The sequence below is a fragment of the Amblyomma americanum genome, chromosome 1, assembly GCF_052857255.1.
Source record: "Amblyomma americanum isolate KBUSLIRL-KWMA chromosome 1, ASM5285725v1, whole genome shotgun sequence".
In the NCBI taxonomy this organism is placed as follows: domain Eukaryota; kingdom Metazoa; phylum Arthropoda; class Arachnida; order Ixodida; family Ixodidae; genus Amblyomma; species Amblyomma americanum.
The window spans coordinates 122,120,153-122,139,879 of NC_135497.1; the positions used below are offsets into that span (position 1 = coordinate 122,120,153).

The 19,727-nt window shown below is 47.7% G+C and overlaps 1 protein-coding gene across 3 annotated transcripts in view; it reads left to right on the forward strand.

Annotated features, from left to right (window-relative positions):
* LOC144113567 (uncharacterized) overlaps positions 1–19,506 on the forward strand; it is a 78,109-nt gene extending 58,603 nt beyond the window's left edge. For 2 of the 3 annotated variants that reach the window (XM_077646709.1, XM_077646710.1), the window contains exons 8-9: positions 1,976–2,086; positions 18,616–19,506. In XM_077646709.1, the coding sequence (XP_077502835.1) occupies positions 1,976–2,086; positions 18,616–19,187 (683 nt within the window). In that variant the 3' untranslated portion in view covers positions 19,188–19,506. The remainder of the gene's footprint in view (positions 1–1,975; positions 2,087–18,615) is intronic. The other variant, XM_077646708.1, reaches the window with a different exon arrangement.
* Positions 19,507–19,727: the final 221 nt, after the last annotated feature.

The window sequence follows — 19,727 nt, forward strand, 5'->3', positions numbered from 1 at the left end:
GCATTGACATAGCAGCTGCTCAAGGCCAGCACCAAGAGCGATGCGACGGAGCCACGCAGCAAAAATGCAACCACTCTGTTGCATGCCTGATATCTCTGTCTCGACTTTACTTATAGTGCGATGTTTTCGTTTCGATTGTAAGTCGATCCCTCCACTTCGGATTTTCAAATTTCAAAAAATAGGTCGACTTACAATCGTGTAAATACGATAATTCAAACTGCGGGAGAGATGAAAACTTGATCAAACAAAACGATATTAAAGCTTATAGGGGGCCTCTTAGCTTGCGATGCTAAAATTCTGCGTGAGTCGGCACATTGCGCCCGCGTGGTTTCGAATTCGTGCTGTTCTTGAATGTCTTTCACCGCACGAACTCGAGCCGTAATGTGAGTTCACGGAACTCATCTGTGCCGAGTCTTTCTTCCTGAATTCGGCAAGAGGTAGCAGCGAAGCGAATGGGAGGCGTACAGCCTCACGGAGACGGCGAGCGCGGGAGGAAACAGTGGTGCATTTCAGAGCAAGGTCAGCGTACCTGCGGCAAAATGCACCGCGACCCGACTCTTCTATTGTAAAACCATTAACAACTGGCGTTTCGATGACAGGCAAGACGCCTCATTATATGCAAGCCACCGCAGAGTGCATATAGCCGGATATGATGCCAATTTTGGCTCTAGTCTCTACTAAAGGCAACGGCCAACACCGATGGAGCGCTTGCTTCGGCCGTTTCTCGGTTCTTATTGCTTCACCACCTTCACGTTCTCGTTCCGGGCCCATTGTAATGGGGCACAGCGCAGTTTCCACAGCGGCGTGTTTGCTTTCCCGTTTAGACTTTGTCCCAACCCGTGCATTCATTGGCGACATGCCTAGGGCAACACAGCCAGGCCCAGCTCATGAAAGCGGTCGCCGCTCGTCGTCCGTGCACATGTCGCGCGGCGAAATGTAATCATAAGGAGCCTTAGAATCTGTTCAATACAACTTGCTGCTTCCTCCGGCATATTGGTGATAAGTTCGTGATCCTTTCGGTTAAATTTGATTTTCCGGACTTCCCGGTTTTTCAATCGTTTTCGCGGTCCCTAGATAGTCCGAAAAATCGGTCGTCGACTGTACTTTTAAAACTGTGCAATTACCACCTTGCAGGTGGGACAATACAATAGAACCGTGCCACGTATGTTCCTGGCTGCTATGTTTTCGTGAGCCACTCTTGTCCAATCTCTCATAGAAAGACTCTGCTGTTGCGTCGCAAATGTGGCAGCTTGCCTACACGGTATGTTGTGAATGTCACTTCGCAATAGGGCTTTTCCCTGTGCCACATTTTTACAGCCTACGTTCAGCGCACACGAAACGGCAACTGCAGACCAGCCAAAGGGGGCCTCTAGGCTCCATAGGCGTTTGGCTGCTACCATGTTCAGCGGCTTCCAGCCCGTTGCACCAGCACCTATGCTGAGCACAGTTATGAGTGGCATAAACCTTGTTGCGACTTTTGATGGAGTTCTACCGCCGCTGCAGCTCTAGTCAAATGACTTACGGCGTTAGAGCGAAACTATGCTACGGCAGACGCCGTATAGGCGGCACTTTGAGATACAGTTGCACGCATTGGCTTCTTAATGGCTTTTAAATCCGAGTGTAGTGCTTCTTGAAAACTGGTATCCAAAACCACGCTGTGGTTGTTTCACACTCATTTTTTTATTTAAACATCATGAAATGTACTGAAATTTAGTTATTAAGCATGCAGTAAGGTATTTGACTGTATTTCTACATCCTGTGCAGTGCTTAGAAGTTGAGCTGGTGCTATCTTCAAGCTTTGCACAGTACAGTTCAACTTTTCTTCTTCCCGTTGTATTTAAAATTTGGATGTGTGGCCCTTATTTCTCTCTCATTCTGAGTGCACGATAAATGTGACTTTGTTGTGTTATGCTTTTTTTTTTGTGATATAGCTGTTTCATACATCTTATTTTATTTTTATTTTATTTTATTTCAGGTTCTCTCAATCCACCGAACCGATCCAGTCCTACGCCCAACCAAAGCCCTGCTCCCGCATCAAGTCTTTCTACTCAAAATTATGCTCAGCACTCATCACATGGACAACAGGGTAAGTTTTTACTTGTGTGTTCTATCTGACTGCTGCATGTCTATCACAGAAAGAGCACAAAATACCATATAAATGCCTGTAAGGGCTGCAGCCTTGTATGGGTTGCACCCTGTTTTCGCAAAGGAAATAATCTTTTTTTAAATATCCCTGTAAGGGCCACACCCAAACTTTCTACGATCCACACCTTCGTAATGCACCCGCCCAGAATAGCCTTGAAATGCACGCGCCGTCGGTTCCGGCTGCCAGCAACTGTGCGCTTGATCACGGAGGCAACACATGTGCACAGGAGCTTCCAGGTTCCGCCTACAGATGGCGCTCAGGGCCGCGGCTCAAGACGAGTAAAATTTCATAAGTCATGGCTAGGTGGCTTGAGCCACCGCCCAATTTAAAGGGTTCAGCCCTATCCATCCATCCATCCATTATCATCATCGTCAACTTCTTCCTCCGCCGCAAGCTGTCGCTATCCATATCGGCATCAGTATCACCAGCTCCAGCCTTTTGTGGCTGTCAAAGGCACATGAAATGTCGAAGCTTGTTAGTTCACCATAGTTGTGGCTTTCGTGTTGCACATGAGTTGTCGAAGCTTGTTAGTTCACCATAGTTGTGGCTTTCATGTTGCTGCCAAGCGTTGCAGTTTAGCATGACGGGCAAGCACCTTAATAGTTGCACGGCTCTGGGAGTTTGCTGTCGAACACTGCAAGCGTGCGGCGGGCAGTAAATTCGACGTAAGCAAGAAGTGTGTCTGACGACGGTACAACCAAAAGGATGCACTGGGGAACACAAGCTGCAAAAAGCGCGGTTTCCAAGGCAAGCCATGAAAGTTTTCAGAACTGGAAGAAGACCTCTGCTGAGTGATGGAAGCATGGAACAATGGCTATGCGTTGACAGCAGACATGCTGCGCGACTTCTTGTGGGATGAGCGTGGGATGACGACAGCACCAGCTTGGAACCTGAATACTCCGCGAGTGACGATTGAGCGTAGAATAAATGCCGCTCATTCCCTGATTGGCGTTTTTACTTTAAAAAAAAAAATTTTTTTCCGCATATCGCGCGTATGGGCTGCACCCCGAAAATTGGCCCTCAAATCTGGGAAAAAGAAGTGCAGCCCTTACACGCGTTTATACGGTAAATATGAACAGGATCGTATTGGGCTATTTATTTATTTATTTATGCCTCAAATACTCCTGAATAGGGGTTTTACATGAGGCGTGGACAGCTTCACAGAAAAAGATGTTCGATTGCTGTTCTGAAGTTTGTCGTACTGGAATGGTGCACCGCTTCTTCAGGCAGATCATTCCAGTCATTCGCTGTATGTAGAAAAAAGTAGTAAAGATGCGACGATGCGCGAGCATATGGGGGTATACAGTAAAAGCTCGTTAATTCGAATTCCACGGGGCCGCCAGGCCAGTTCGAATTAACCAAAATTCGAACTAATGAAAGTAAGCAAAAATGGACACGTTTGATGCCCGAAGGGCACGAAAAACATTTATTTAGCAAAACAATCTGTTATCATCTTCTGCTTCTTCTCTCTGAGGGCTACCGTAGTCACTCTGTCTTCTAGCGCGCGAATGCGACGCAGGGAGTCTTCTTCCCCCTCTTCAAAGCTGAAGAAAAGGCGCGCGACATTCAGCGCTCCCATAACTTCTGCCGCGGACGGACGCACGGGCTCTTGCTCCTCGTCGTCGTCCTCGTCTTCTGCCTCTTCTGGGACATATTGCTCCCCAACAATTTCAGCGACAATGTCCTCATCACTTCGGGCACCGCACACTGCTGCATCGCTGTCTACTTCAACGTAATCATCAAAACTAACGTCCTGCAGCACAGCATGCACAGCCGCAGGCAGAGGCTCTGGACTCCCATCGTCGCCACTTTCTTTCATACTTCCGGCAGCAAAGCCACAGTGGTGGAAGCAGTTTGCAATTGTGGACGGCGTGACCTGCTCCCATGCACGCACCAACATGTGCATTGCTGTGAGCAATGTGATGGTGCTGGTCTTCTGGTTTCCAGTGCACAAAATCTTGCGCTCGATCATGTGGCGCCTATAGAAACATTTAATGTTTCTGATCACCCCCTGATCCATTGGCTGCAAGGCCACAGTCGTGTTGGCGGGCAAAAATGCTAGCCTTGTGGCTTTCAGCTCGGCGTCGACTTTGTGTGCCGAGCAGTTATCCACAATGAGGAGAACTTGACGCTTCCCTAGCTCCATCCTCCGATCGAATTTCAGGAGCCATTTTTTATACAATTCGCCCGTCATCCACGCCTTGCTGTTGGCGGCGTAATCTGTCGGCAGTGTCCTAATGTTCTTGAAACACCGAGGCTTCTGTGCCTTTCCGACAACAAAAAAAAGGGACCTTCTCCGTCCCGGTCATATTAGCGGCGACCAGAACAGTAATCCGCTCTTTGCTTCGCTTGCCGCCAGCGCAGCTGTCCCCTTTAAATGTTACTGTTCTGTCGGGCTGGAGCTTATAAAACAAAGCCGTCTCATCAGCATTGAATATATCTTGTGCCGAGTAGCTTTCTAAGTACTGCTGCAGAGCACCGCTTCGCCACGTGGCACAAGTTTCTGCGTCCACTTCTTTGGCTTCTCCGGACAACACCCGGAAAACAAGATTATGTCTGTCTCGAAAGCGGTGAAACCATTCTTCAGAGGCGACAAAATCTTCCACATTCATGCGCAGGGCGAAATCGGCCGCCTTCGCCATGATAATTGGGCCGCTCAGTGGAATGTCTGCGCTTCTCATTTCTTTCACCCACGTGATCACAGCGGTCTCAATTTCCGGATACTTGGCTAATCGGAGTCTTTTTCTGTTGCTTGCGAAATCTTCGGCTTCGTAGGCATCCTCGATGGCCTTCCTATTTCGGATGTAAGTTGACAACGTGCTTGGTGGAATCCCGTGCTTTTTCGCAATTTCCACTTTGCTGGCCTTCCGTTCGTCCACCTCGCGTAAAATCGCCACTTTCTCCTTCACCGTCTTGGCGCAGTATTTCCCACGCGAACACATCTCGCGGACACAAGCTCACAGCAAGCGGCGTGCAAAACGAGGGCTAAAACACTAAAACATGGTTCCTCAAAGCAGTCGCGGCAGGAAAGACTGGTTAGTACTTGTTCCAGCACCCTAGCGGCGCCCCGATGGTTGTGCCATCTATCGTTCTGCCGTGAAAGCTTCCAACGATGGTTTTCAACAGTGGCGCTTGGCGGTGCGCAGTTCGAATTATGGGTGGCGGCGCCAATTTTTGAGTGAATTAACGAGCTGTTACGCGCATAGACTTCTATGCACTGCGGACCGGACCACGATGACTATTTCGATATAACGAGTTGTGAATTAACGAGCTTTCACTGTACTGATTTAGAATGACTGGTCCGGGATGAATGACGGTGAGCGGGTGATATGACGTTGTTAGCAATTGGAACATGATAGAACTTATGGCAAAGAATGAGCCTCGATATTTTGTCTTATTTCCAGTTGGGGAAGGTTCGCATTAAATTTTAGCCCAGTGACACTAACCCCCGTATTCACAAACTGGCCTTACCTTTACCTTAATTTAACGCGAAGGGCGACTTTCAGAAAGGTTACTGAAAGTGAAAGGTAAGGGAAAGGCCAAGCTGTGTTTCAGAAATCACCTTTTGGCAGCCTTACAGAAAGCGCCCTTACCCACAGAAGTAAGGGGTATGGTAACGAGGCTAAAGAAATATTAGAGCTTGCCGCATCAGTGGATGTACTTATAACTTGTTTTGTATACTATAGAAAGCAGTTAAACATATACTGGAGCTGTCATAATCATTCAGTAGAAGAAATTAACTAGCCTGACTCAAATTTTTACGCATGTTTCCTCTTGGTCTAGCCACAATGATAGGCAACTGTCGCTACAAGAAGCTTTGTTGAGTCGACGTCGGTGTTTGCTTATTTTCGAGTGCCTCGATCGTGGTGTGTTGTGCTTGTGCGCGTTTGTTGTTTTGCGCTGAACGTCAGAAATGTGCCTTTTCTGAGGATTGTTGGCCAATACGGAGATGCTGGTAGAAGTGAGAACTGCGATACAAGGAACTTTCATCCCATAGCCGCTTTGCTGCTGCTGCCTTGTGTGGCTCGGCCTTGGCTTAATTCTACAAGATCCACTGCATAAGGCATCGCGCAAATTGGGCATATTTTTATTTTATTATAGGACGGGTTAGCAGTGAAGGGGTGACGAAAGTAGTATTTTTATTGTAGCGCTGGCCAGTTCCGAAGTGCCGTCAGCTGCGGCATCGGTGCGAAACCAGCTAGGCTTAGTGACGAACAGGGCACCCAGGGAGCAGCGTAGTCCGTCGCCCGGCGCTCCTGCAGGCTGCGTCGCTGCCAAAAGCTGGGCTCTTGCGCAGACTGTCACTGCTCGAATATAGGAGACGGACTTTCTGATAGCATGGCTGTTTTGCTCTTTCTGGTGCGAACGTTAAGTACACCAAGCCAGCAGGCCGGCCGGCCAACCTGTATCCCGTGCTCCAGCGTCATAAAAATGTGCTGAAGATTGTTCTTGGCATAAATAATAAAACTTGGCTTAGAAAAATGTGAAAAATATATTTTTGTAAAGTACTGGCCAATACTGAGTTGCTAGTAAAATTTACAACTGTGAGATGAGCAAATTTCTTGCGAGAACCGCCTAGCAGATTCCGTTGGCCCGCCATTGCGGTCCGGCTCGTCTGGCGTCCGCCAGCTGCGGGGCCCAAGGCGTCGCGCAAATCGGCCATATTTTTAGTTTATTTTGAGATGATGCTGTTGACAGCAAAGTGATATCAGCAGTGCGGCATTTATTACAGTAAAAGCTCGTTAATTCGAACTTCAGTAATTCGAATTTCGGGATAATTCGAACCGTACTACTTGGTCCGGCCTAGCTCCATAGAAGTCCATGTATAAAAAAGCCCGTTAATTCGAACGTGAGTTGGTTCTGCCACGGTTAATTCGAACTACGCGCCGCCGCGCCTGGGCGGCGTGCCGCCTGGCACATGGCCAGAGCAGGCCTTGTCGCGAGGCTACAGCGGCTGAGTTGCCTCCAAAATGGGGGAGAGAAGGTAAAAGCGGGTAAAACCGGTGCCAGCACCCGGCGCAGAGGCTGGAGGGCAAGGGGTGGCAGCTGTGGCAACAGCTACGCCCTCTCTCTACCTCCGAGAACTGCAGTTTCCGGTTTTGAGCCGTCGATCTCAGAGGCCTAAGAATCTTGCCGTATAGCTGCAGTTGTTAACCGATGGATGGCGCAACCAGCACAAAAAATACAGCGAATCCAGTACATCGCAGCTCCGCTAGCACTCGACTGTAGCTGCAGTTGTTAACCGATGGATGGCGCAACCAGCACAAAAAATACAGCGAATCCAGTACATCGCAGCTCCGCTAGCACTCGAGAATTGAACGAATAGGAGGAGCCTTCGTCAACGTCTTTGTCCTGAACTCGCGGTGGTCTCGGCCGCTTTCGGCAGCCTCGAGTTTTCTGGTTTTCGGCGCGCTTACGACCTTTGTTGTGCGGATCGCTTGAAAAGTTAGGCCTCGGTGGTGTGCTTCGCCGTGCTGACGTGCGGTTTCAGAATGGCGTGCGCCCGCGGTAAATACCGCGCCAAAACACTGAAGGATAAATGCGACATCTTGCGGGAAGTGGACGCCGGAGTCTTGTCGAAACAAGAAATCGCCAAGAAGCATGGAATACCGAAGAGCACGCTGTCCACTTACATAAAAAATAAGAGGGCGATTGAAGACGCCTTAGAGGCAGAAGTTGCCTCTAAGAGGATGCAGCTGGCAAAGTACCCCGACCTCGAAAAAGCGCTTCTCCTCTGGATTAAGGAGATGCGTGCTCAGGACATACCGCTGAGTGGCCCCGTCATATTGGCGAAGGCAGCGGACTTCGCCCTGCGGCTGGGCTACGACGACTTCGCAGCTTCAGATGGGTGGCTGCACCGCTTCCGTGAAAGGTACGACCTTGTGTTTCGTGCGGTGTCAGGGGAGATGAAGGCTGTTAACTTGGAAACATGTGAAAGTTGGCGCTCCGAGGTCCTACAAGGCTACCAACGGAAGTACTCTCCGCAGGACATTTTTAATGCTGATGAGACAGGCTTATTTTTCAAGTTACTGCCCGCCAAAACGATCACGTACAAAGATGACAAGTGTACGGGGGGTAAACGAAGCAAAGAGCGAGTAACGGTGATGGTTGCGGCAAATATGACCGGAAGTGAAAAGCTACCGCTGTTTGTGGTAGGAAAGTCGAGCAATCCTCGCTGCTTCAAGAACATCAGGTCCCTCCCAACAGACTACGCGGCAAACAGGAAGGCTTGGATGACTGGAGAGTTGTTTAAGCAGTGGCTCATGAAGGTAGACAAGAAGTTCGAGCGCTGTGGCCGCAAAATCCTTCTTCTTGTCGATAACTGCTCTGCGCACAAGATTGAAGTTCAAACGAATGCCGTTGAGTTGGCCTTTCTTCCAGCCAACACAACGGCAGTGCTGCAGCCCATGGACCAGGGCATTATAAAAAATTTGAAGACATTTTATCGGCGCCACATACTAGAAAGAATTATTCTATGCCAGAATTACGAAGTGACGCTCTTGAGTGCACTGCATATGCTTGTGCGTGCTTGGGAAAAAGTGACAGGGGCTACAATAGCCAATTGCTATCGCCACTGTGGCTTCACCACGCAAGGCGAGCACGTGGACGAGCCACCTGCGCACGGAGACTGCGTCACTAGCGTCACCGCTCCCATGTCGGACGTTCTGAAAGACGTTTCCTTTGCCGACTACGTAGACGTGGATGCGAGCGCAGTTGTCTGTGGTGTGACCACAGACGAGGACATCATTTCCCAAGTTAAAAACATAGAGCCTGTCGCTGCCAGTGACGACGACGAGGCACCGGTACGGCCCTCCGCCGCGGAAGTCATGGCCGGACTTAATGCCGCCCGCCTGTTCTTCAGTTTTGAAGAAAGCGAAGAGGAAGCCTTCCGCAACATTCGCTCTTTAGAGCAAAAAGTGCTTGCTGTTGCCTTCAAAGAAAAAAAGCAGACCACAATTACGGATTTTTTCAAACATTAAATTGAACTGGCGCCATGCCCTGCTGCTTCCTGGTCGCGGTGTCCTGTTTTTCTTCATTGCTTTCGTTAGTTCGAACTTCGTTTAATTCGAACTGAGATGGCGTCCCCTTGCGGTTCGAATTAACGAGCTTTTACTGTATAGCGCAGGCGACTTCCGAAGCACTGTCCGCTGCTGCGTCTATGCGAAACAGGCTATAGGCCTAGCGACGACCAGGGAAGCCGGGCACAGTTCGTCGCGGGCGGTGCTGTAGCCGAAAGCTTGCTCAGGCATGCTTTCTCGCTGCTCGAGGATAGCGGGCAGTCTTTCTGATAACATCGCTCTTTTGTATTTTCTGGTGCGAACTTCAAAGCCTGACACCGGCTATGGGCGGAGCTTGAGTCGAGCTGCGCATCGATGCTAGCCACTCGGTGTGTCCCTGCTTGCAGTGGGGCGGCAGTTCGCGAGCGGCGATCAGTGCGGCGCGCCGATTAAGTTTTCGCACATGTATCTCCTGCTTTAGTTTGTGCATATCTTCAGCTTTAGGAAACTTGATTAGTGCCGGAAACAATGTTGCTGCGCTGACGGCGGATACAGACGATGCCACCGACTAGGATACATCGACAGGGTAGCAGGTGACAACTTGGAAGGTTCCCGCACCGTAAAAGCGAAGGGCGATAAGCAGTCGCTGCAGCGGCGCCACGGGGCAACCTCGTCCGTTGGGGAAGCGGTGCAGCGGCATCACAGAGAAGAGTTCCAGCGCGGCAGGCTTCCAAAAGCGGTACCTCGCAAGAAGCTCATCGTCAAACAGCTCCATCGGGTACTGGCGATTCCTCAGCACTCGCCGTGCCGGCTTCGCACAACACCTGATCAATTTCTTCTTTAAGTCTGTGAACTTGATAAATCGGAAAACCGGTCGTCGATCATACTCGGTTGCCATGTTGAATTGACGAAAGGAGCTGCTAAAGGTACGCCAGGGCCTACCTTTGTGAACGCGCCCTTTCCGAGGCCAAAACTGCGGCTAAAGGTGCAGCTTAAGGGTACGGTTGGTTTCTGAAACCCGCAAAGGTGAGGACCTCGAAAGGGAAGGTAAAGGTCGATTTGTGAATGCGGGGTTAATATAAGAATTGTCACGAAAATAAAACCAGCCACGCGGTTTTGGACAGATTCAAGGGTGTTAGAAAGATTAATCAGGTGAGGGTCCCAAACTGAGCATGCATATTCAAGCTTGGGTCCTATAAGAGATTTGTAGGAGATGGTTTTTACTAAAGGGGAAATAAATTTCAAATTTCACTGCAGGAAGTCGAGGGTGCAGTTAGCCTCGTTAGTTAATTTAGCTATGTGCGACGACCACGAAAGATTCTGTGTAAAAATAAATTCAAGATATTTATAAGATGATACAGAGTATATTACAGAGTTACCAGAACAATAGGTTGGTGTTAAGTAAGAATGGCAGCGGCGAAAAGAGTGTAGGGAAGTTTTATTGACATTTAAAGGCACCAACCAAGTTTTACACCAATTTTCTACTCTTTGTAAGTCGCGTTGTAAAATGGGAACATCCGAGCTGTCGTTAATGGGTCGGTAAATAAAATCATCAGCAAATAGATGTATGTTAGAAAATATAGCATTAGGGAGATCATTAGTGTAAGTTAAGGGAAGGGGGCCAGAACAGAACCTTGAGGTACACCAGTAATCACAGGAGACAAAGGTAAGGAGTCTGTTTGCAAACATGATCTGATGACGGCCGGTCAAAAAACTACGTAACCAATTATGGACTACGGGATCAAGGTTTAGCCAGGAAAGTTTTTAAAAAAGTAGACTTTATCAAAAGCTTTCTCGAAGTCTAAAAACAGTGCAACTACAAGTATGTTGAGGTCAGGTTGGGAGCTGATGTCGTTTATGAGAAGTGCAAGTTGTGTATCACAGGATAAATTCTTAAGAAATTCATGCTGACTAGGATGAAAGAAGTTATTAGAGACAAGGAACCTCATGATTTGAGAAAAGGTGGCATGCTTGATCAGTTTCGAACATACGCTTGTAATGGATGTTGGTCGGTAGTCAAGACAAGATGTCGGAGATCCTTTTTTTGGAACTGGAGTGATCTTATGTGTTTTCCAATCCAGCGGCACCACTCCAGACGAAAGGGATTGTTGAAAGATGTGAGACAAAATGACACTGGTAATTTCTTTAGTGTTTTTAAATACCTTCGCAATAATGTCGCCAATTCCAGCAGATGATGTTAGCTTCAAGGTTCCTATTCATTTACTACCAGTACGATGAGGTTCAAACGTTATGTCAGGCATCACAGGATATTGAAGGTTAGGAAAATAGGGGAGGGCTCCTTCAGATTCTTTGGTGAAAGCTGAACAAAATGCCGAATTCAGCACTGTTGCAACATCAGTGTCAGGGATAGGAATGTCATTTTCATCTAGTATTGTTATCGATGTCTTTGGGCTTGTATTGATAACTTTTCAGAATTGACGAGCGTTACTACGCAACATATCAAGAACTACAGTTAAAGAGAATGATCGCTTAGTTTTCGCAGCTTCAGATTGAAACGGTTTATCAATGGAGCGGTACTTTTCCCATGCGTGAAACAGGTTAGTTTGTTTGGCGAAGCAATAGAGCCTTTTCAGTGCACAGTAAAATCTCGTGCTTTAATACACAAAGCACAGTAAAATTACGTTAATTCAGTTTTCAAGGGACCAGAAAAAGTGTTCAGATTATCGAGTGGCTCTTCAAAAATTGCTGAAACGCGTTTGCACCACAGTACAGTAAAAGCTCGTTAATTCGAACTGACGCCCGGGTCCCGGCTTAGCCCTGTGTATTTCAATGAGGGAAAACTACCGGTAATTCGAACAAGTCGGCATCAGCTACAGTTAATTCAAACTAGAAGCCACTGGCCGACACTGCTCCTCGTAGATAGAAGTTGACCCATAGTGAGTAAAACACGCTCCAAATTTACCAGAGATGTAAAACAATGGAAAAGAAAAAAAGCCGAGTGCACGAGGCTCACGGAGCTCGCGTTCCGCTGCATGCCATAGCAGGTTTTCGCTGCCAGAGCACTTGCCTGCACCACTGATGCTTCGGCACGAGCCGTTCCAGGTTTTCGTTGTGCTGCGGTCGCTGGGTCGCGATCATGTGATGTAAACAACGTAGTATGGCGGTTCGGGCGATGCCGGCTTTTGTTGGTGCCGCGAGCGCGAGCTACGTGAACAGCAGCGTGGAGACGGTGGAGCCCTTGAGTGACACTGATATTGAGGCTGTATGCTTCGACCAGACGTCACAGGGCTCACATGTGCTGAGAGCAGCCGACAGTGATGAGTCAGCGGCAACGATACTATGCCACCACCAAGTGCACATGAAGTAGCATAGGCGCTCGGTGTTGCAGCACACCACTTCTCTATCAATGAGAGCTATAAGTGATGCTGATCACAAGTAAAATACTAAGCCTATCCGGAATAGGTCTGCTTCATTTCATAAACAATGTTTTTGAACTACTTGTAGTATGTTCGAAAGTATAAATCAGTTTGGAACCACTTTTCATTATTTGTATTCACTTCACAACCAGTAGTATATTTTTACACCGCTCGTTGTGTTTTGTTTCTCTCTCTTGTTCACTGATATTCCTTACCTTTCAAATTGTACCTTTGATATCAGAATGGTCAGAACTTGTGTGGTGGCATATGGGAAATGCAAGGAGCTGTCTGCATGGTGCCTCTGACACCATCTGAAAAATCTGTGTCAAATGAATTCAAACTTCTGATATTATAAATTACCATGAGCATATTTTGACCACATCAAAGTTTCAAGCTCTTGAAGGGAATATTAAAGGGGTTGGGACATCAAATTTTGAGGCTATAGTAAGCTTGTTATGGGCTTCCTCTGTATGTAAGGTCACCCACGGCAAAGTATTGGACATAGTAACGTGACGTACTATGAACAACGACATCGGCGAGGCGCTGCTTCGGCACCTCAGCGGTCGGTGTGCAGATCGGCTTGTGTGCCGTCGCTGACACACCAGCCGGCACCTCACATCGGCGGCCAAGCGGAACCTTCCCGTTGATGAGACGATGACTCTCTGGTTTGGACGTTCTCCGTAATACGAATAAGCAAAACGAGCGACTGCATTTCATATGTTCACCCTTCGGCTCACCTGCAATACGAATAGGCCTAGCGAGTCCACCGGGTTCGTATGTGCAATGTTGGCGATTGTGGAGAGCGAGTTCACAAGTTTTAGCGAATACAAATGGTCATCGAGCGTAGTTTTGACAACAGTAACCTGAAATTGAGGATTGTTTAATCTTAGGACGCAAATATGTCAAGCGGGAAGCGCCGTTGCTAGGCTGTGTGACCCAGTCTGTCGGTCAATGCTGCAGGCACCTGCGGCGGCAGCTACAGTCGTCGGCGTCGCTTGAGGGAGCCATTTTGTTTATCTCAAATGGGTGCCGAACATACCTATCGATAAACCAATTTAAATTCAAGTACTGGACACATCGAAAAAAAGCAGTTACAACGAGTCAGAAACGCCGGTCCTACGCGTTGTCAACAACCTGGCTATGAAGCATTCCCCAGGCTGGCGCTCGCATTCTTCGGCGATTCTTGCAAAGTTATCACACTGCGCAAACAAGTAAACCCGCAACCGGCGCAAAAGAGATGAGCTTGATTAACCTAAGTGGAATGCAGCTTGCAATTCTTCTCGAACTAACGCGCAATTGGTGCCTGTATACAGATGCAGATATGTAAACAAAAGTAGCGCCGAGATGCAGTCGTCATAATGGGTGCACCTGGAGGAGTTAGATACCCGTGCGGTTAATTCTGAACCCTGTACAATTGTCTGGAAGCATTCATTTAGCGAATACATGCACTGTTTGCTAAATTAGCAGCAGATATCATAATCTGCAGCCACAGGACCCTGAGCATGTCTCGCAGCGCGGCTGCGCGGGCGGCGCGAAGTGTCGGTATTGGTCGGTAGGAAAAGTGAGGCATCGTGTCGCTGTAATGTGTCAGCTACGGGCCGCCGACACAGGCGTCCGTCGAGCATCGCTGTCGGTTTGGCAAAGCGAAATACAGCGCAAAAACCGCTTTGGCATACGCGGTATGGCAACTGAGATCGGCCGAAGCGAGCCGCTTGGTTTCAGGACTCAGTGTCGTTCCTCGCTCGCTTGTCTTTTCTCAGCACATCACTGTACCGACCAAGTTTGTCGGCATATGATTTGGAAAGGCGCTGCTTTGCACAGCATGTGTACGAGAGCCGACGACGCAGCAATACGTGCATCACAACTTTTTTGGCCCATGTGACCAGGGTTGCTGCTTTTCCCTGATCGTGACGTCGCAGCGCACCCTGGCGCTCAGAAACCGAAACCGCTCAGTATAAATAATGCAATAATAAATTATTTACCGCACTTATATGAATTGCGCAGCGTGTATCACTCATCCTGAGGTAATGCGCAACATTTGAAACAAAGAACACGCCAACCAAAAATTTGGTTACCCTTTAATGAAAAATTGATTTTGAAAGGAATATTGAAACTTTCCTAAAGATATCAGTTCCTAAAGCAAAATGGCTGCTTTTTGAAGCTTTCAGTCTGTTTTTATCACTCCACATTTCAGCATTAAGCCGCTGAAACAGGAAAAGTATTTCGATAGGTGGCAACAAACATTTGAGTGCACTTTCTGGACCAGAATTGTGTAGGGAATTGATCTGTGGTCTTGTTTTCTGTAATTTCGGTGTTTTTACTAAATATATTTTCTGTTTTGTCATTTTACAGAAAATGACAGGGCTTTCAATGGGACAAATTTTATGTTTAATTAGAGGAAATTGGTGAATTCTTTCCAAAGTTGAATAGTAGTAACCTTTCTATGTTCGTTATGACAGAAGAGTGGAAAAAAATGTATTTTTTGAACAGTGGCTTTCCTAGTTAGCCCTCTCACTTTCCATTTCCAACATTTATAACTTCCTTTCAAACTGTGCAATAATTAAATTACTCAACTTTGCAATAGTGCATATAGCACTAATATACAACCACCCTTAAAACTTGATTAAATTTGACCTGTATTTCAATTTTATCCTTTTATCCCAGCATGTCCCCCTTAATTTGGCTCCCTATCTGACAATTTTAAAAAGTATTTTCTCTGCAGGTTAGTCATCACAGCAGAATTTCTAGAGTAATGCTAGTACAGATTGCATTCTGGATCAGTTAAGTGGTGATGATGCAAAAATAACAGTAAAGGAATTCCTCTGTATGGAGTAAAAACAGCAGTTCAGCTTTGTTTTTTAGGTAACTGGAAGCTGGTTTTCTTGTTACTTAGATTTTTGCTTCATTCAGCTCTTCCCAGAGGTCCCTATTGGCATCCATATATTTCTTTGGGTCATATCTTTATTTCCATCTGGTAAATGGCCTTCATTCGATAATTTGACCCCAGCAAATCATTACGTATCAAGGCAGCTGCTGCGATGTTGGATGCAAAACCACTGGTGTAAATGCAGCATCACTATGCTAAATGAACACCGACAAACTGCAATTGGTCTATATCAATAGAATACTTGCATTCTAATCGCTGAAAACTGAGTTCTTATAAACTAGAAAAACTCTGAAAATAAAGTACTGGTAAATATTTCTGCTAGCAAAGTGTGCTACATCAAAACAGTTTACATGCAGATCCCCGCGACTAAGCAACACCATCATTGGCTCCTAAACGGTGATCACAAAGTTCTTTTTGGTCTGGGCATGCTTCATCTGTTTCAATTGACTGGCGGTCAGATTTTTAAATACAATTTTCTCCTCAAGAAATTCATCTTTTGGTTCCAGACAAATGTCGACATACCCAGAAAGATCCATACAATTGGTTTTATTTAGAACCAAAGTTGGATGAAGTTGTCCTCTGTGTCCTTTGGAAGCTATTGTGTGATAGTTGTGATGTGTGATCCAGGTTGTCGTATGCACAATCTGAAGAACTGCCGTGGCCCTTGGTGCAGGAGGAGTCACAGCGAAAACAAAAAAAGTGCGCCTCTCGAGGGAGCGAGCGCATGCAGCTGGGAAGAGGTTGTTATATTTTGGTGCCGAACAGCGGAGGCACCCCAACTGTGCTGGCTACCCGGGCCGTGGACGCAGCACCAGGAGGCAGCCATGCCGTGCCAGGGGACTCCTCAACTGCGCTGGGCTACCCGGGCTGTGATCGCAGATCCAGGAGCCAGCCGGGCTGGAGCGAACTCGTCGCTGTCTGATAGGACTGCCAAAAAGCTGCCGCACCGCTGCTGGTTTATCGAGCACCATAGGATCAACGCCACATCCAAGCCGTGCTGCCGGATCAGCTTCAAACTGTGAGGCGTGTTCTGTAGGCATTAAGCTTTTTGAGTGACACTGTACTGAGTGCCTGACTATTACTTCGCATGGTGAAACTAGAGCCTGTTGCCATGCTACGCAAAAAGGATTGGACGCAGAGTCAACTCTGCGGGCACACAGACTTCTAAGGATGCGGCAGTCGAGAGACTGGAACGGAAAAGAGCAAAACACGCGAAGTAATATCAGGCACTCAGTGCAGTGTCGCTCGAACGCCTACAGAGCATGCCCCACAGTTCGAAGTTGATCCGGCAGCACGACTTAGGGACGTGGCATTGATCCTATGGTGCCTTATCAACCAGCAGCGGTACGGCAGCATCTGGACGGTCCTTCTATCAGACAGCAACGAGTTCGCTTTAGCCCGGCTGGTTCCTGGGGCTGCGAACACGGCCCGGGTAGCACACACAGTTGGCGCACCTCCGTTATTCAGCACCAAAATCGAATGCCCGCCGCCCAGCTACATAAGCTCACTCCCTTGAAAGGCGTGCTTCTTTATTTTCATTGTGCTTCTCCTTTCTACGTCGAGGGCCATGATGGTTTTTCAGATTGCGCACACAACAACCTGGATAACTCATCACAATGGTACAAACTGGAAATTTGTGATGAAACTCTGCCAGAACTCCTCCTAAATGCAATTCCAACGAGCGACAAGACAGACCAACACTAAATATAAAACAGCATGTCTGATGCATTTGTTCACTCCACATGTTACGAAAAGTGCGAGTTAGGTTACCAACAAAATCCACTTCCATTTTCAGAGAGAGCGAAAAAAACGAAAAGGCAGAGAGGTTAACAACGTGAGGCCCAGTGTTCCCCTTCTCACCCTACACAAGGGAAGAGGAACAAAGAACAAAAAGAAAGAAAGGGCAGAGAGGAATGGAAGATCAATTCTGCATATGTCCGAAGGCCACAACGATGAGAGTACACAGGGCACAGACTGAAAGTTTATAGCCTTGAACTCGACCCTGAGTCCTCTAAGAATTTTAGTGGTGCCTTCTCAGCTATCCTCGGAGGTGAAAGTTTAGTCCAAGGCCCCAGAATTTTGGCTTCTGATAGGAGACAAAGGTCCAAGCTGCAGATTGCAGAGCACTACAACCAGGAGGACACTCTCACATTCAAACCGAGGGCAGTCGCAAAGTAGGTGCCGAATTGTATCATCGCACCTGCTGTTCTCGCGTGTTGGAGAGTCTTCCATTGTGATTACTAGGTGGGAGTGGGCAATTGTGAACGCCACTCTCAGCCACAGGCAACGCAACAGTGTATATAGCATTGCAGCAAGAGAGACTGGACGGTATAATCAGTTGAAGTAAGGGATTAAGGTGGTGCAAACAGCATGCCGAGCCTCTGGGGTTAGACCATGATGTTAAAGTCATGTTTCAGGCATTTTGAATTAATCAGTTAATGTGGTACTATGATAGTTGAATTCAGGGGAGTTGACCACTGCCTGGGAACTGCAAAGCGGTTGTGGGCAACAAGCCATCTTCTTGTCTGGCTGTAAAACAGCTTTAAAACGTGTAGGTTGGAAAAGCATACAAGCACCTTACAGGTTATTGTGTGCGCTAGAGTAGGATATATCTTAAACAGCAGTTTATAACAATGGGCCATGCTCTGCGGCGTCCTCTAATACTCCTGTAACCAATCACAACAGTAAATGAAATCAGCTTTTTAATGTTTGAGTGTATCAAACAAGCCAGAGGTATCAAAACTAGTGAGCTGATCATTTCATCTTGTCTGGTTTATAAGGGTTTAACGTCCCAAAGCGACTCGGGCTATGAGGGACGCCGTAGTGAAAGTCTCCGGATATTTCGACCACCTGGGGTTCTTTAACGTACACTGACATCGCACAGTACCTGGTCGTTCGCCTCCATCGAAATTTGACCATCATGGCCCCAAATGAACCCGCATCTTTCATTAGCTTGTTTAAGTAGCAAGAAATGCTTTAACAGTGAACTACTTTTTTGTTGCAGAGGAATTCTGTGTGGTGGTCCTGAATGTGGGCGGTGCTTCACTGCAGACTGAAGTTGTATCCAACCATAGTCGGAACGTTCGCATATTTGCGAAGTGCAGATTATTACATCTTACAATTAGTCCAGCATGCCATCTAAGGTGTATGCATAAGGTTTTTTTTTTACCTTGTGCAAACAAAGGGGTAAACTCCAATGCCTTTCAGGTGCTGCTTTGGGTCCACAACAGCATCAACCTAGTGGAGGCCCTGCCAGCAGCCCATATGGAGGCTACTCGCCCCAGGTGGGTCCTTCCCAGACACCACCACAGCAGCGGCCACCCTCGCAGCCTTCTCCTGCTACCACACCACACCCCAGCAGCCCCTACCCAGGCCACAAAATGGCTGCCCAGAGTGGCTACCCTGCGACTCCTTACCAGGCAGCTGGGTCACCTGGCTTCCCTGGAGCCCCACCTGGTGGAGCAGCGGGAGCTGCACCCCCTGCAGGCACTTACCCAGCTACCACTTCTGCCTCTGCCGGCTATGCGCAGTATGGGCAGGGCTACCCACAAGGTTATGGTGTAGCTTATGGCTATGGACCAAGTGGAGGTTACCCACAGGGAGGAGCGTACTTAGGCGCTTACCCCCAGAGTGGCACGGGAGCACCACTGCGCTACCCTGCTGGGTACCCTGGCTATGGTCACTACCGGGCTCCACAACCAACCGGCCAACAGGCTGCTGCCTATGGTGCCTATGAGCAACAAGGTTATCCCCCTGGTGCCTACTCCCAGGCTCAGTGAGCAAGCAAGGTGGAACAGAAACTTTCCATCAGCTCTCTCTACTTGGTTAAAGAGGCATCAAGGGCCACACTAAAGTGTTGGTAGGTGGGACCCCTGTGCAGTGATTTTGCATAACCACAGCATGCTACTGACGTGCAGTGAATGGCTGCAGGCTGGCTTGCTTTGAGTTGTGCCTGCAGCACTCGTATCAGGGGCAGTTTGCACATGTACATTCTCAAGGTGCAAGTAGCAGCTAAAGAAACTCGAAGGTTACTGCAAAACATAATCTTTACCATGACCAAAAAAAAAAAACGAAAGTTGCAGACACTTCTGTGGTATACACACTAGCCGTTGCACTTGTTTGTTTGCAACTAGTATTCATATCCAGAACTCAAAAGGGATTGTGCATACTAGATTTTAGCATTTTACTTGTAACATTTAACTACACAAGAAAAGCAACACATAAAAAGCTGCAACAAAAAGTGCGACTGAATCAACTGGGCTGTTGTGTGGTCTGCAGAATCCTTTTAGTTTTGTGGCTGGGGTTGTTTGGATTCTAGT